Source organism: Microtus pennsylvanicus, chromosome 1 (assembly GCF_037038515.1).
Source record: "Microtus pennsylvanicus isolate mMicPen1 chromosome 1, mMicPen1.hap1, whole genome shotgun sequence".
Classification (NCBI taxonomy): Eukaryota; Metazoa; Chordata; class Mammalia; order Rodentia; family Cricetidae; genus Microtus; species Microtus pennsylvanicus.
In genome coordinates, this window is record NC_134579.1 from 77969164 (window position 1) to 77985035 (window position 15872).

At 47.3% G+C, this 15872-nt stretch overlaps 1 protein-coding gene across 5 annotated transcripts in view; it reads right to left on the reverse strand.

Moving 5' to 3' along the window:
• The window catches only part of Top3b (DNA topoisomerase III beta), a 25797-nt gene continuing 9925 nt past the window's right edge, over positions 1 to 15872 (reverse strand). For 4 of the 5 annotated variants that reach the window (XM_075970512.1, XM_075970522.1, XM_075970502.1 and 1 more), the window contains 16 exons: positions 15593 to 15724; positions 15268 to 15374; positions 12376 to 12450; positions 10117 to 10313; positions 9579 to 9735; positions 8814 to 8927; positions 7180 to 7270; positions 6349 to 6503; positions 6117 to 6222; positions 5411 to 5557; positions 5130 to 5303; positions 3472 to 3600; positions 2866 to 3015; positions 2458 to 2558; positions 1411 to 1612; positions 1 to 574 (listed from right to left, as the gene is read on the reverse strand). In XM_075970512.1, the coding sequence (XP_075826627.1) occupies positions 93 to 574; positions 1411 to 1612; positions 2458 to 2558; positions 2866 to 3015; positions 3472 to 3600; positions 5130 to 5303; positions 5411 to 5557; positions 6117 to 6222; positions 6349 to 6503; positions 7180 to 7270; positions 8814 to 8927; positions 9579 to 9735; positions 10117 to 10313; positions 12376 to 12450; positions 15268 to 15374; positions 15593 to 15724 (2519 nt within the window). In that variant the 3' untranslated portion in view covers positions 1 to 92. The remainder of the gene's footprint in view (positions 575 to 1410; positions 1613 to 2457; positions 2559 to 2865; positions 3016 to 3471; positions 3601 to 5129; positions 5304 to 5410; positions 5558 to 6116; positions 6223 to 6348; positions 6504 to 7179; positions 7271 to 8813; positions 8928 to 9578; positions 9736 to 10116; positions 10314 to 12375; positions 12451 to 15267; positions 15375 to 15592; positions 15725 to 15872) is intronic. The other variant, XM_075970536.1, reaches the window with a different exon arrangement.

Below are 15872 nucleotides of genomic sequence, written 5' to 3' on the forward strand. Positions count from 1 at the left end.
TACAAAATAAAAAGCATTTTAATAGTTCCAGCAGCTCAAAGGTAACCACCATGATGTGTCTACACCAAGCTGGAGTGAGGAAAGATGGGTTGTCATACAAAGTAAGCAGCCAGGGCTGACATCTTGTCTTTTGGCCGCCTGGGGTTGGGTTTTCCTGGAGGCCTCCGGCCCCGGGCACGCCCACGACCCTGCCTCCTCCCAGGACCACCTCGGTGCATGGGGTGGCAGGAGGCTGCATGCTTCAGCTCCACCAGCTCCTGGAAGACGGGGTCGCAGAAGATGCAGCCTGTGTGCTGTGTCTCGTTGCCAGGAAGTGGAGACTTGACTTTGTTGAAGTCTACATCGAGCAAGGCAGCCTCGCAGGTGTTGCAGGTGTCAGCTGATACCCGTACTCGGTGAGCATTTTCAAAGCAGTGTGCCACCACATTGCATGTATTGCAGGCCACCTTCCACTTGGGCCCGGAGGTGGGGTCCAGAACCAGGACTCCATTCTCACACTCCACACACTGGCCAATGCCCAGCATGCTCAGTGAGTGCTGGCAGGTAGGGTGTGTGCATTCATTGCAGCCCATGCCTGAAGCGAGAAGAGTCCAGTAACCTAAACCTGCCCTGGCTCCCTCATCTCTGGCTCCTCTCAGTGTCGGACAGCTGGATCCTTGTTCTAGAACAAAGCAGCACTCTTAACCTGCTTTGGGGACATCTTGTTCATACTGGCCTGGGTTCTAAGTATCATCAATCTAGTTTCTGCCTATTTAAAAATGTTCAGTCCTCAATGCTGAGGATTCCAGTGGACCCCTAAATCCTCATTTTGCTTCTGAAGCTTATACTAATGACTATTCTAGTTTGCCATCCAATCACCTTGTACTTGTCTGCTGCTCTCTAAGCCACTTGTGGGGAGGAAGAGAGCCTTATTATCCTGGCAGTATGAATGCAGACTGAGACCCTGAGGATTCCTTATAAAAGCCATGGCTAAAAAAGGTGCTGGCTCCCAGTCTGAGACAGGGGATGGTACCACTGGAGAGTGGGTAAGTGTGCTGAACAGTGAGCCCCTCTGGTGGCATGCTCTGCTTAGTCTGCTTATAGTTCAGCAAAGAGTGCTAACGAAGACAACAGTAGTGTCTGAGAGCCTAGAGGGCTTTGTTTGTCAGGTGTCATTATCTGAGGCTGCCTGTCTCTTACTTAGCCCAGGCCCTGGGGCAGAGTTTGCTCCCTGCCCAGATCCTAAGTGAACAAGCCGCTTGCTCAATTATGACCCAGGCTTACCCAGGCCAGACAGGCTGGCCAGTGCCAGAGCTGTGGCACAAGTATCTCCTGACCCAGTACTAGAGAGTATAAATAAGGAAGGATGGGTAAGGGACCCATGGGAGTCTGGTAAATATGAAGCTGGGAACAGCCATGGGACATACTCACCTTTCTTCATGTCTCGGAAGGGTGGGTGGTTATAGCAGTAGGGACAGAGTGGGTAGCTCTTGCCCCGGGAGCCTGAGGACCACAGGACCAGTTCAAAGTCATCCAATGGGCACCGCAGCTCTTTGTAGAGCTTGATAGTACCATTCTGGGGGAGGGTGTAGGTCTCGTCACAGTGGGAGCAGTGTAGGCGGCTTGGCTTGGCCTATGGGATGGAACAGTAAGAAGGGAGGAGTGCTGCTGGGTCTCACTCTCTTCCCTATGTCCTCCACTTCACAACACTGGATAGGTAATGTGGAAAACCTAACACATACACCGATTGTACAGTTCAGTGCTAGGCAAGGACCTCTCAACTACTGGAGTGAGTGCCGTGACACACATCCCCTTTCCTAACTCCCCCACAAAGGCCCAGCAAGGGGCTGGTGGATGGTTCATCAGATAAAGGTGCTGGATGTTAGGGCTGAGTTCAATCCTAGTTCAATTCTAGAAGCCATTGATGGAAGGAAAGAGAGAACTGACCCCTACAAGTCGTCCTCCGACCTCCACGTGGGTTGTGGAATGCATGTACACGTGTACACACACACACACACACACACACACACACACACACACACACACACACACACACACCCTAAATGTAAAGCCCCCCAGAAGGTTAACGATATTCATGAGAGCAAGAGAAATGATGACAGTGGGTGGTGGTGGCGTGCTCATGTCTTTAACCCCAGCACTTAGGAGGCAGAGGCAGGTGGATCTGTGAGTTTGAGGCCAGCCTGGTCTACAGAGCAAGTACCAGAACAGCCAGGGGCTACACAAGGAAACCCCGTCTCAGGGAAAGAGAAATGGTGGCAAGAATGAATGGTCACTGTGTATGTAGCCTGTGGTTTATGTTGTTGCTGGTGCTGATTCAGGTCTTTTAATCATTCTGTGTGGCAAGTGAGACAGTGAACATTATTTCTGCATGATTAATGACAAAGCAGAGGCTTAAGGTGATGCCTGTGCAGGAATACTGCGGGCAGAAGTGGCTACAGTCCTTCAAGCTGCACATACCTGGATATACTTCATAAATCGATGGCACTTCCCACAACGTGAGAGGGGCTTGCCTGTGGCAGCCAGAGGTGAAAAGGATACCTCCATCAACTCGTCCATGCCTAAGAACAAACAGCACAGGTCTTTGGCAGCCCTCCCTCCAACAGGTGAGTTGGTGGAACTAGGTAAACTACAGCTGGCCTCTGTAGGCCAGCAAACACGGTCAATGGTCAGTGATAGATTATGGAGCTGCAGCTCTGTACACCCCTGAAATAGACTTTAATTAACCTGCTCCAGACAACAGCTAATGAGGAGACATTACTGCTGTGCCCTGCAGGACCTTAGAGCCCAGATCTGGCAGTGAGCCTCAGGAGGCTCTGTCCTATTGGAATGGCTGCTGATGAGGGGCAGGGGAGAGGCAAGACTTACCAGCAATAGAATCAACAAAGTAGTGGAACTTTCTCTTGAAGATATCCAGGGTGTGGCCCAGGACCTGGTGGTAGTCAGCTTTGCCCTGGGCAATCAGGTTCAACTGCTTCTCCACTGCACTGCGGATGGTGGGAAGTACCAGCTCTGCATCTATAAGCCAGTGAGTGGATGCTGCTGTGGGCATTGGCACCTGGGACCTACCACCGCAACAGGCAGGCAGACCTGCTGTCTTGCTTGACCCAGTCTTCCTGGGTTCCCCTTGGACTGTTTGTCTACAGAGTTGGAAGGCATCAAGGGCAGCTCCTATTGCCATCAGACTTTTCTGTGCAGAATGACCAGGTCTGTGTGGAATTCTTCCATTTCCCAAAGAACTGGGGGCACACTTTAGTAGGCAGAGATGGTGAAGAACACAGGTTTGGTTTGCAGAAGAACCCTCTATGGGACCCATTATAATCTGTTCATTCATCAAATTCCCACTGCAAAGATGTTGTAGGGACTGGGGAAATGGATGAGGAAGGAGTAAAGGGCCACTGCAGGAGTCAGCAGAGCCACAGCCCAGCAAGGAGCCTAGATGCCCAGCAGGTCATAGGTAGTGGGTAGACTCACCAATCTTGTAGTAACCATGTACCAGGACGATGCCAAGGTTGGTGGGCTTGAGCCGGCGGCCACTTTCCACAGTGACGTAGTTGCGCTGGCAGATGTTGTTGATGTGCACAGGGATACTGGCGTCAGTCCCTGGAATGCACAGCATGGCTCTGGGTATTCCGCAGCCTGCCCCAACAAGGTGCTCTGGACTATGCACTCTAGTCTCATCCACCTGTCAGAGGAACCCTGTTTTTCGGACCCTCTCAGACATCCATGGAAGGAGCATCATGTCACAAACTGAAGCTTATTTTGTTCACTGGGTCCAGGCTGCTGTCTCTTGTATGGCTGCCAGAAGCCATGATGCAAAAAGGTTCCCAAGACAGAGCAGGGCTGTCTCTGCACTGTGCTGGCACAGCTGTGAACCTCAGGACAGCCTTCACTGGTGTTTTAGTTTTGTGGTTAGAAGACAGAGTCAGAGGACATTTCCCGAAACCATTAAATACAACCTGGCCTTTTCCACCTGGCTGTGGCACATATGCCCTCTAGATGTCAGGGTCCAGCTTCTCCCAGAGTTCATAAAGCTATTGCTGAACCAGGTGGTTTTATCCACTTCCTCTCCACCTTCTCCCTTTCTCTGGGCCCTTCACAACACCCAAGGCATGTTTCCTACTCCAGGGATGCAGCTTCTTTCACCTTGTAGAAGTTTCTTGATAGAGAGGTGGAAGGTGAGGCATTCTGCTGCTGCTGGGCAGAGGATGTGAAAATGGAACTTAACACTGACTGCACTCTTATCTTTCCATGGGTACCGTGAGCAAGTTTTACAGGGAATATACTGGCACTGGGGGTTAAGGAGCCTTCAGAGGTTCCATGGCTCCTAGCCAAGGGTAGGAATTGGCCACAATCATGGCAGTTTGCCCCTGCAAGAGTTCCTGGATGGCTGTTATAATCAGATCCTTTTTTTCTTTAAAAAAAAAAAAAGACAAGAGTCTCACTCCACAGCCTAGGCTACCTTTGAACCTGTGGCACTCTTTCTCAGCTTCCTAAGTGCTAGGATTACAGATGAGTCAGTATGCCCAGGTAGGTAAGCCTTTTCGTCCATGGACCTTGTTCAACAGCACTGCCCTCACTCACTTTCCTGTTCAGAAGTTCACACAAGAACTCTGTTCACTGTCCCAGACTGAAGTGTATGTTGGTCCTTGGGTCCAGAACAGTCTCACATGTGGGTATTAGAAGTCAAGGACGTGGAAAAGGTTAGCCTTTGGCTAAGCCATCAATGGAACTCGCTGCAGGCTGAGCTTATTCTCAGGTTACTTCAGGCACCAAGCCCCTGGGAGAAACAGACCCAGACCAGAATTCTAGGGTAAGCCTGCCCAGTTAGTTTTGTGTTTTGGGGATGCTGCTGATCTCTTCCAGGAATCCTTCAGAATCCTGGGCTAACCTTGAGTCTGGTGGGCACTTCTCAGTGTGCACCGGTCCCATGGTGCACAAGGCTGTATCACAGTCTTCATATGGAAGGCCTTGTAAACAGCTTTACTCAGAGTCAGCCTGGAGCCACGGGTCATACACTGGGCACCTGTGACCACACGCTGAGCCAGATGCTTATGGATCACGGATAGGCTTACTAGCATCACCTCTTGGCCCAGGCCCTGGGAATGTAAACCCTAGATCTGGGTACCCACCGATACCGTGCTTCTCCATGAGTGTGATGAGCTCAGCCTCAGTCAGATAGTCTGGTGGGCTCGTCTGCTTCTCTAGCATCTTCACCTCACCCACAGAGAAGGTGTCACCTTTCTGGCATGTGGGCAGACTTTCTTCCAGGGGCACACTCTGCCAAGGCATGATCTCTGTGAAGCCTAGAGAGATACCACTGCCATTTGAGGTCCCCACTTGGGCCTCCCATCAGGGATCCCATGTGTCTGTGCAGATGAGAAGAAGGGGACCCCACGGCCTGCCCTTTTACCTGGGGAGATGACTGTCTTTCCCGAGCATGTAAATTTTTCAGGCCCGATTCTGAAGGAGATAGTGCTCTGTAGATACTTGCAGTCCTGGCTGACTGTGGCAATGAAGTGTCTGGTGATATACTCGTACAGTCGCCATGCATCACCCCCTGTGAAGACTGAGTGTTACCAGGTGTGCTGGACTAACAACAGGGTCTTGGCATGGGTACCAAGGATGTATCATATTTATGATGTCAGGGATTGAGCGTAGGGCCATAAGCACATATCAGGCAAAAGCCATATCTTAAGACCTAGTCCTAGCCTCAAAGTCTGAATGAGGTAAACCCAGCAAAGGAAGCTGCCTGTGCTGCCTGGGTGACCCACTTACAATGTTTCCTTCTCTACAGGCATTGGTTTGGAACATAGTCATCAGAACAGCCTTAGGCTAGGTAGGAGGTACAGTCTACCTTTGAGCTTTGCTACTTTGCCCCATTCCCTAACACAAGGCTGTCTGTATACTGGCCTCTCCCCAGGCAGCTACAATCACTTCACTTCTGTCTTAGGTGCTTGGTGATGGGAGCTCCACCAAGCCAGTGACAGGCTGAGGAAGAGCCGTACTGACTAAAGGCCTGGCCCTGTCCACTGGTGCCATGTGCCTGCAGCAGCTTGCCCTTCACACCCTGGAAGCTTGAGGAGTGTGAGAAGGCTGGGAAGAGGAGTACCCAATACCTAATTCAGCCTCTGTAGCTGACTTCATAGGTGTGATGGGAGGATGGTCACCAGCATCATGGCCTTTCCGTGGGCGGTTGATGCCTTCTGCTAACAACTGCTTTACCTAAGGGACGGAAGGCAAAGCAGAGTCAAGTCGAGCTGACTGCTTCCCACTGGTCTTGGATTTGGTCAAAGCCTGTCCAGAGGTCACAGCTGATGGGCTATGCAGGGCAAGGCCCACTCCACTCACCAAGTCTGCCCAGTAAGGGTGGTTGGCTTGCTGTCGCAGAGAGCCCTTCAGGTCAAAGTTCTCAGGATAGTGGGTGGTTTCTGTCCGTGGGTAGCTGATGTAGCCCTGTGTGTATAACCTCTCGGCTATTTGCATGGCATGCTGTGGTCCCATACCTGCCAACAAACAGGAGGCTCAGAGGTCTGCAAGGTGGTCAGGAGCTCACCCACAGGCTTGGGCATTCTTGTTTCCCCCCAAATAGGCCAGCACTTCCTAAGAGGGCAAAGAGCTCTTAGTGGGTATTGCCAGTGCTCAGAAGTAATGGCTGGGTAGGTATTTGGCAGGCGAGAATTCTACCACTGAACCACCAATGCATGGGTAGGTATTTGGGACATAGCCTGTCTGCAAAGGTGGGCCCAATGGGAAACACTGCTCATTGCTCTATGGTACCAATTTACAGTGCTCATAATGGCGCTGATGACACAGTCTGAACTAGGCCTCTGGGGAGTTGAACACACTCAGTTCTGTGCCCCTAGGCTTCTGTACTCTAAGAGACCTTGTCCTACTGCTCTCTAACATGGGAGCTCTGCAAAGACAGTGCTTTAGGATACAACTGTCAAAGACCACCCATTTTCCAACCTAATTCTTATGATAGCTATGGAAGCAGTGCTTACAGAAGTCCTATTCTAGGACTTATGGAGAAAGGAAACTCACATTGAGACTCAAGATCCCATCCCCAAAGCTTCAAACATCATAGCATGAGAGGTGCCTGGTGTGGGTTAAGATACTGGCTCCGCACTATGCTGGTCTAGAGATGTCTTTGGGGAGCTTTAGGGAAATGCTTCTACATACCCAGAGCTGAGCTGGCCACACGCAGCATCTCCACTGTGTTTAGGGCAAGTGGTCTCTGCTTGGCCTTTTCTTTCCTGCTTGTAGCCTCCACCTGAGGACAGGACAGATGGAGGAACATTTGGCAAGATGAAGAAGCCATAACAGCTGAATGGTGGTGGCGCACGCCTTTAATCCCAGCAATCCCAGCACTCGGGAGGCAGAGGCAGGCAGATCTCTGTGAGTTCGAGGCCAGCCTGGTCTACAAGAGCTAGTTCCAGGACAGGCTCCAAAGGATACAGAGAAACCCTGTCTCGAAAAACTAAAAAAAAAAAAAAAAAAAAAAAAAAAAAGAAGCCATAACAGAATTAAAATGTGTGGACAAAGGTCTGAACTAATTAATTTGGTCTTTCTGTTTCTGAAATTTACTTTCACCAGCAGTCTAACAACTGAACTGAGTATTTAGATCAAGAAAGCAAGAGGGGAGGGGGAATAAGAAACACACATTCTGTTTTCCTTGAAGGAAGAAGAAAATGAGGAGGAATGGGGAAGAACTGAGAACTGGGGAAGGGGCTGCAGGTGTAAATCCCTCCGAAGTCAGCATAGGCCCAGCCCCAGAGTAGCCTGTGGGGTGTGGTAGGGAAATGGCTGCTGCTGGCTGCTTGTGAGTGCTGACAACTGGGCCCCTAGCATTGCAAAACCTTCCTATTTTTTAAAGGAAGCTGCAAGTCATGATTTCTATGCTAAATCTCCCATTTGCTCAATGATAACCATTTTGAAATTATCTATGGGCCATGTTTGTCTGGTGAGCTATTACTTCTCACTATGGGGTAGCATACCCATAGAAAAGCTGACTCTTTTTTTTGCCTACTGCAAAAATAATCCAAACAAAGCAGCCAGTCTCTTGTCTTTACCAGTCTCTCACAGACTGGACAGGGTAACACATTCTGGATTCCAGACAACAAATACGGGTGCTGACACTGAGGATATCTGTGTGCACGTGGCCTGGAGGTTAGGGTTGCTGAGGGTGGGTCCTGACATCACCACCATGGAACAGCAGAGCCTGAGCAAAATGGCATCAAAAGAAGGCTTGAGAAAAGCAATTAAAATGCGACTGGAGGAGGCCTGAAGCGGCTCAGTGATGATCAGCTGTGGAGCTGTAGGACCTGCTCCAGCCTGTGCAGTCAGTCTTTGTGAGCAGCACCATCTTCCTAAGCACCAAGAAGCAGAGCCCTCTGATATAAAAAAAGCCCCGAGTAAGAAATACTACCACTCAAGTGTGAAAATTGACTGAATATGAGATCTCAGACCTATATCCTTCTAGATGTGTGGCCTCAGGCAAGTTCACCAATGCGTATAAAGGTCTGTCTGCAGCTGGTAGCTTTGGATACTGTAGAAAAGAAACATCTGTGTGGAACGGAGTGCGGGAAGAGAGAGCAGATGTGGACAGCACCTGAGGTAGTACTTCACAGCTGCTGCACAAGCAGAAGAATGTTAAGAATGTACGTGCGAGTAACCGCTCATCTGTCCAGAAGCCATCTGCACTTCACAAAAGGCAGAGAGGCATGGCCCAGCGTCACAATGATTCCTCTGATCACAGGTTTCTAGGGCCTGCCCATTCAGGACCAATGTGACAGGTGTGGACAGAGAAAGAATACCTGAGCTTCTTTCTCTGACTTTGTCATGTTTAAAAACATCTGCGCAATTTCCCGGTCGAACACTCTAACGCGGTCCCAGTCCAAAAGGAGAGACTCCTCTTTATTGGTATGAACCTGTAGGAGAGACAAAAGGAAAGCACACTGCAGGGAAGAAAACCAAGGCAGAGGCTGGTTTTGTCCACAGACAAAAGGTCTAGCTCTGATGTCTCATTGTTGGACTGTGGATCCAAAGCTGATACCCGACTCTTCTCATCCACTGAGCACCAGACAGTCCTACTGAGGTGGACCCTTAACAGAGCTGTGCCTCTCACACCATTCCTGTCTATCAAGGCCTGCCTGCCCAAAGTACCTTCCCATCTCCCGCACAATCCCCAGCCCTGGAGGTAACCAGAACTCTGTACTGTTTTAAACCTCTGTTATGCTTTAGGAGGTTTTTATGTAAAAAGGCTCTAAAAACCAATAAAGTTTGAAAGCACACAGTCTTCATTCTATGCTTGGACTTCCCCGCTGCAGACACTGGCTGGATGGCTGACCTCACCTCGCACCCCCAGGGGGAACTCACTCCTACTTCTCCGAATTTAATGCATCCAGCTTCAGTTCAGCCTACTGTCCCCATGAAAGCTGGCGCCTCTTCCTCCTGGGCACCGGGACCAACAACTGTTTGATACTGTAGCCCAGACTTGTGCACCCAGCTTGGAGTTAATGAAAATTCCCAGAGTCCACACCCCAAACCTACAACACAACAGGAGTTGAAGGGAGCAGAACCTTGGCCTGTAGCACCCAGTAGGTCTCTGGTTTGAAGGACTGGATTTTATCATGTCTTTCCACACAGAATCCCAGGGTAGGAGTCTGACATGGCCCAAAGGAGATGAGAGAGCTGTCTAAATCTCCATATTTTCCCTGGAAATACTTCGTTTGGAACCTACAGGGTTGGGGAAGAGAGAAAAATGGTGGATCAGTAATTCATTCTAGACAAATCCTAAGCAAACCTAGCTTGTGGATCTGGGGGTACATGCAGAGGGGTCACACAAGGAGGATGCTCTTCACTTAGAAGACAGCAGAAAGTCATCAAAGAACAGGATGTTCATCTGTGTGCACAGGATGGAGCGAGGATAGAATGCACACAAATAAATAATCTGCTTCTGAAGTTGTGGCCTATAGGATGTGCACCTGATAAATATGCAATTTTATTGAATTTTTTTTAAAAAAGGTATCTCTGGTAGCTTATGCAGGCTCCGAAGGCCCTAGGCAAGGCAGCACCCTGGCTCAAGGGGCATTATGTGCACGTGGCAGGAAACAGCACCTAGTGAAAGCACAGCCGATGCGTAGGTCTAGTTCCTGGCGGGCATCCACTGAGAGTGCCTCATTGTGGTCTGGCTCACCCAGGCGGGTCATGGCATTACAGATGTCTGTGTCAGTGATGGAACTGAACCTGGCCCGGAACACTGTCTTCTCACCACTGTGGGCATTATTCATGACAGGCAGAATGGCATCAAGGACCTGGGAGGAAGAACACTGGCTGTGGTTAATCCCTACATTCCTGTCTTTCACTCTTTGGCCCCACTGCAGGGCTAGCCCCCTTCCAGGGCTAATCTTTCCCCACCCATCCAAGGTCCCCCTACATCCCTTTGTCCTTCTGGACAACTCAGCCTCTCCACAAATCCCTTACCACGTGGCTGACTCTCCTTCTGGTTGCACACACTTCCAGGTAAGATATCCACCTACCCCGTTAGCCCAGTTCCTTTCTTAGTGCTGTCCCACAGCCACTACCCTCTTTCACTTCTCTTGTGCTTTTATCCAAAGCAACCAGTGAGTGCCAGTGCCAAGCACATAAAGGACCTCACACTCTGAACCCCTTCCCTTTTCTGGAGGTAGGGAGTGCTTGGATGGATAGGCAGATTTCTATATCTATCTATCTATCTATCTATCTATCTATCTATCTATCTATCTATCTATCTATCTATCTATCTATCTATCTATCTATCATGTATACAACATTCCTTCCATGTATGCTTGCGTTCCAGAAGAAGGCGCCAGATCTCATAATAGATGGCTGTGAGCCACCATGTGGTGGCTGGGAATTGAACTCAGAACCTCTGGAAGAGCAGTCAGTGCTCTTAGCCTCTGAGCCATCTCTCCAGCCCAGATAGGCAGAATTTTTACATGACAGGAGAAAAGACAAGGAAAAGAGAAAATGTGTAAGGTTACCGTAAACCTTATGTGTGTGTGGGAGCTACGTGGTCCTGGAATTGAGGCTTAGGCTATACAGAGGGAGGAAAGCCACCAGAGAAGCTGGGGCATGCAGTGACATCATTAAGGGAAAGCAGGACCCATGAGCAGCTATTGTTTCTAGCCCCAGAGGGCGTACTCCTGTGAGGTGGACAGGGAAAGAAGAGAAGTAGGCATCTGAGAAGGGACAGTACAGAAGAGAGCTATACGAGAATGCTGGTACCCTGAATTCCTGTTTTACTGGAACCATCTCCTGCACTTGTGTGTCAATTCCCAGGGAGGGCTGGAACATAAGGACACCGAGGTGACCTGTATGGAGCCACAGCACGAGGGGCGCTAGTAGGAATAGCAGGCATAGCCAGCAGCATTAAAGTGTTATTACAGAGGGCGCATGGAAAACCTTCACCACCCTCCCTACAGGCAGGGCTCCCAAGGATAAGTAGGGCAGAGGACATGTGAAGGTGGGAGGTGAGACCTGGGGCTGGAGTGATGATCCTTGGTCAAGAGCACTTGCTCTTGCAGAGGACTCAGGTTTGCAACCATGAGTAACTTGAGTTCAGGGGAATGTGATACTCTTTACTGATTTCTGAGGGCATCAGACATGTACACAGTACACATACACACATCTACACAAAACACTTATATGTATTAGGAGATTGCCAAGGAGATCAACTACAGCAGCTGAAGGTCTGATACAGGCATGGAGCTAGGCAAACACTGAGAACTATGAAACTTGTACCTGCCCAGAATGGAGCTTTAAAAAAAAAAATTAAAAAAAAATATAAAAAATGGTGACAATAATAATAACAACAATAAGTTATTATCATTATTATTGGTATGTGTATGTGTTTATGTTCAATGGTGTGAGTCTAGAGGTCAGAGGAAAACTTTCATGAGTCGGCTTTCTCTTACTACGTGGGGCTCTGGGAACTGAATTCAGGTTGTCAGACTTGGTAGCAAGCAAGGAACCATCTAGTTTATGAATTAAAAAATAATTATTTATTTCACTTTATGTGTATGTATGTATGTGCCCCATGTGATGCTTGGCACCCTGGGAGGTCAGAAAGAGGGCATCAGATGCTCTAGAACTGGGAGTTATAGATGGTAAATCTGGGTGCTTTGTAAGAGCAGCTCTTAACCACTGAGCCATCTCTCCAGCCTTAGGTCTATGCATTTTAAAGTAGCTACAGATTTTCTGAAACAGAGAGTGGGAGAAGACTTTTGTTTTAAAAGCCACTATACTTCCTAGGCTAGCCTCAGGAATAGTGACAAACTCAGGTCAGGAAGGATGAGGAAAAGGTCTAAAGGGAACCAGAGTGCTCCCTACACTCACCTCAAAGCAAATATTCTCGCCTTCCTTGTCACAGTCCAGCCACAGCACGACGTAGTCACAGCCTCTGCCCTCCACCTGTCACGAAGCACACATTGACAAGCATCTCTGTAACATTCCCCTTCAGGGACAGGAGATGAAGCCAGGTACTGAGCTTCCAGTTGGAGGACCAAGCCTGAGCTGAGCAAGAAGCTGTCTGAAGTGAGGCTATCTTAAAACTCAGAAAAGATTTTGGTTCAGAACTATCATATTGTTAGATCAAAATATTATAATTACAATATGATCGATTCTTCTGTGATAGAAATGAATACTTTACATTGGCAAGGACTTTGGTTTACTGATATAAATTTAAGGTCAATTTTGTTATACGTATATTTCTACTCTTATTTAAGGTATTATGTTTATACAGTTCATTTAAAAATGTAATGTATAATTAAAAAATATGGATTAATATTTTTTTATATTTATAATAGTCATTTATAATAGTCAAACTTGTAGTCATTTAGTTAGGTTTTCTAGATGTACAGAGATATAGTTCAGTAAGATAATCTTCAAGACCTCAAAAACCTACAAAATATGGCATTTAAAAGGTTTTAATAACTTAAGACTTTTCTTGACAGTGAGACATGTCTGCTTCTGGCAGTGCTAATTACTTCAGGAGGCATCAAAGAGGCTCCTTACAAGTTTGCTAGCCATCTGGGTAAGAAACTGCTCTTGCCTGGACTGCTGGATGGTATGCTGTACAAACTGGACATGCAGGACCCACAGAAAAAAGACTGCTGAACTTGCCTAAAGGTAAGACAGTCCTTCAGGGTTCCTGCTTCATGAAAGAGGCTCCCAGACATTCTGCAGGACATAAACTGCCAATATAGGTGAAACAATCTTTCAAATTTCCTGCTTCATGGAAAAGTCTGCCAGATACTATGGGCCTTTAGGCTCAAGATGGATGCCCCAATGTTACAAAAGAACTTTGGATGACTGTCCAGGCAGCAAGATGTCTCTGTTAATTTTAAACTTTGGAAGTTGCTTACAATGCATTTCCTGTTTACTTGGATAATATTATGTCCTTCTGGGGTCTTTGATGGAGTTGAAGACAGATAGTTATAATTACAGTTTTCTTTGGTTGTGATGGAAGATGAATTAGATATAGAACTTTAGACTTACAAAGACAGGATAGAGTATCTTTCTTAATTTGCCAAATGGAAATGAACTAAATATTGTACTATAATTCTTGCTTGATAACTGTTTTGTTATATGTAATTTTATTATGTTAAAGTTAAAAACCCTCCTTTTTACTTAGACAATAAAGGGGAGATGATGTGGGATTCCCCTCTGTATGGTGTGAATATGTCTTATTACCATTGGTTAATAAAGGCTTTGGCCTATGGCAGGGCAGAATATAGGTAGTTAAGAAGGCAGTCAGGCAGTCGCCATGTAGCTGCCAGAAAAGAAAGACACCAGAACCTTACTGGTAAGCCACAGCCTCTTGGCAGTACACAAATTAACAGAAATGGGTTAATTAAAGGTGTAAGAGTTAGTTAATAAGAAGCCTGAGCTAATGTGCCAAAGAGTATGTAATTAATATTAAGCCTCAGACTGGTTATTTTTTAAGCAAGTGGTGGAGAAAACTTGATCCAGGGCACCAAAGGACAGAGAATATTTGTAGTGACACTTCTGTGTGTGGTGTGGTATATGTGCAAGGCTGTGCAGGTGCATAAACCTCCTGGTAGAGGACAGAGTAGGTTTCTGGGTATTTTGCTCTACCATTTTGTCTTATCCCCTTAAGACAAGGTTTCTTGCTGACCCTGGAGGTGTGTGGTTGGCCAGCAAACCTCAGTAATCCTTCTGCTTCTGCACTCCATAGCACTCACCACGGGTGCTGGGATCCAAACTAAGGTTCTCATGTTTGTGCAGCAAGTGTTCTTACCCATTGAGCCATCTCTCTAGCCCCTATGATAGATATTTAAAAATACTTACTTTTATTATGTGGTCACAAAACATATGTGCTCCACAATTTTCAGAGGGAAATAAAGGATTAAAGTGGATTTATTGAAGGTTTTATTTTTAATATTATTCAAACATATACATACATACATATATATATATATATATAAAATATACTTTGATTATATTCAACCTCATTATTTTTTCTTGTCCACTCTCTCTCTCTCTTTTTTTGGTTTTTCGAGACAGGGTTTCTCTGTGGTTTTGGAGCCTGTCCTGGAACTAGCTCTTGTAGACCAGGCTGGGTCTTGTTCACTTTCACAGACCCTCTTTTTCTCCTACAATATGACCTTAATGCCCCAACCTAAATAAACATTCAATGAGCTGAAATATTAATAGTGGTTGTTTTGGATCATGTGGCCATACTTTTTTCTTCTTTAAATTTATCTTTACTTTTTAGTTTTTTTAAAAAATAGTGTCTACATATTTATTTACTTATTTTTAAAAGATTTATTTATTTATTATGTGCAGTGTTCCGTCTGCATATATTCCTGCAAGCCAGAAGAGGGCAGCAGATCTCATTACAGATGGCTGTGAGCTACCATGTGGTTGCTGGGAACTGAACTCAGATCTTTTGAAGAGCAGTGAGTGTTCTTAACCTCTGAACCATCTCTCTAGCCCATACATATTTATGTTAAAATTGGGAAAACCCTTTAGCTGAGCCATTATAAAAGCTCTCTAAAACTGGTCACAAGGATGTCTGGGACAGGGAATCAGCAGAGGGTACTCACAGAAAGGGTAGAAAGATGGGTCCAGGGCTGCCATCAAGAAGCCTTGGGTACTAAGATGTAGATGAGGACACACATAATGGTGCAACAAGACAGCTGTTGGCACCTATGATATAGGGAGCTGGGAGGGGCCTCCTTTGTGAGCTTTTACTCCCTCACATACCTGCAGGAACTTGACCATGTTCAGCTTGGGGTTAGCTTCCTTTTTCTCTGTTGGAGCTTGGCTGAATAGCTCCGCAGGATCCACCTTATCCCACTTGTTGTACTTTCCTGTAAACCATACCCATGAAGACACTCAATCACACTTCACAGTTGTCGCAACTCTAGTTACAAGGGAGGGCACATCATGCAGAGATAGGTATGGGTACTCTACCCAGTGGCTAACCCACTTCATGATCTGTTGGAAACAGGCTCTAACTGGATCCTGGAGAGTGCTGTACAGTGCTCCTTTCAACAGGACAGGGACAGGAGGGCAACAGTCATCTTACCCAGAAAATCCAGGGTCATCACATGACCACAGACAGATGTCATCTTGAAGTGGACAGGCTGGCCAGCGAAGGTTCCTGTGTACTTGTGCACTGAACATGCCCCATTCAGCCCTTTGTGTGAGGACATGTTCCCTGGTGAGGAGAGCACACAGACAGCTGTGAGGTTGAGCTGCAGATGCTGTAAGTCCCTGAGCCTCCATGTTGACTCTCAGAGGACAAGAGTCCTCCTTCCCCAAAGTGGTCATTGGTAACTTTCCCCAGCCCACTTGCAGTTAACTAG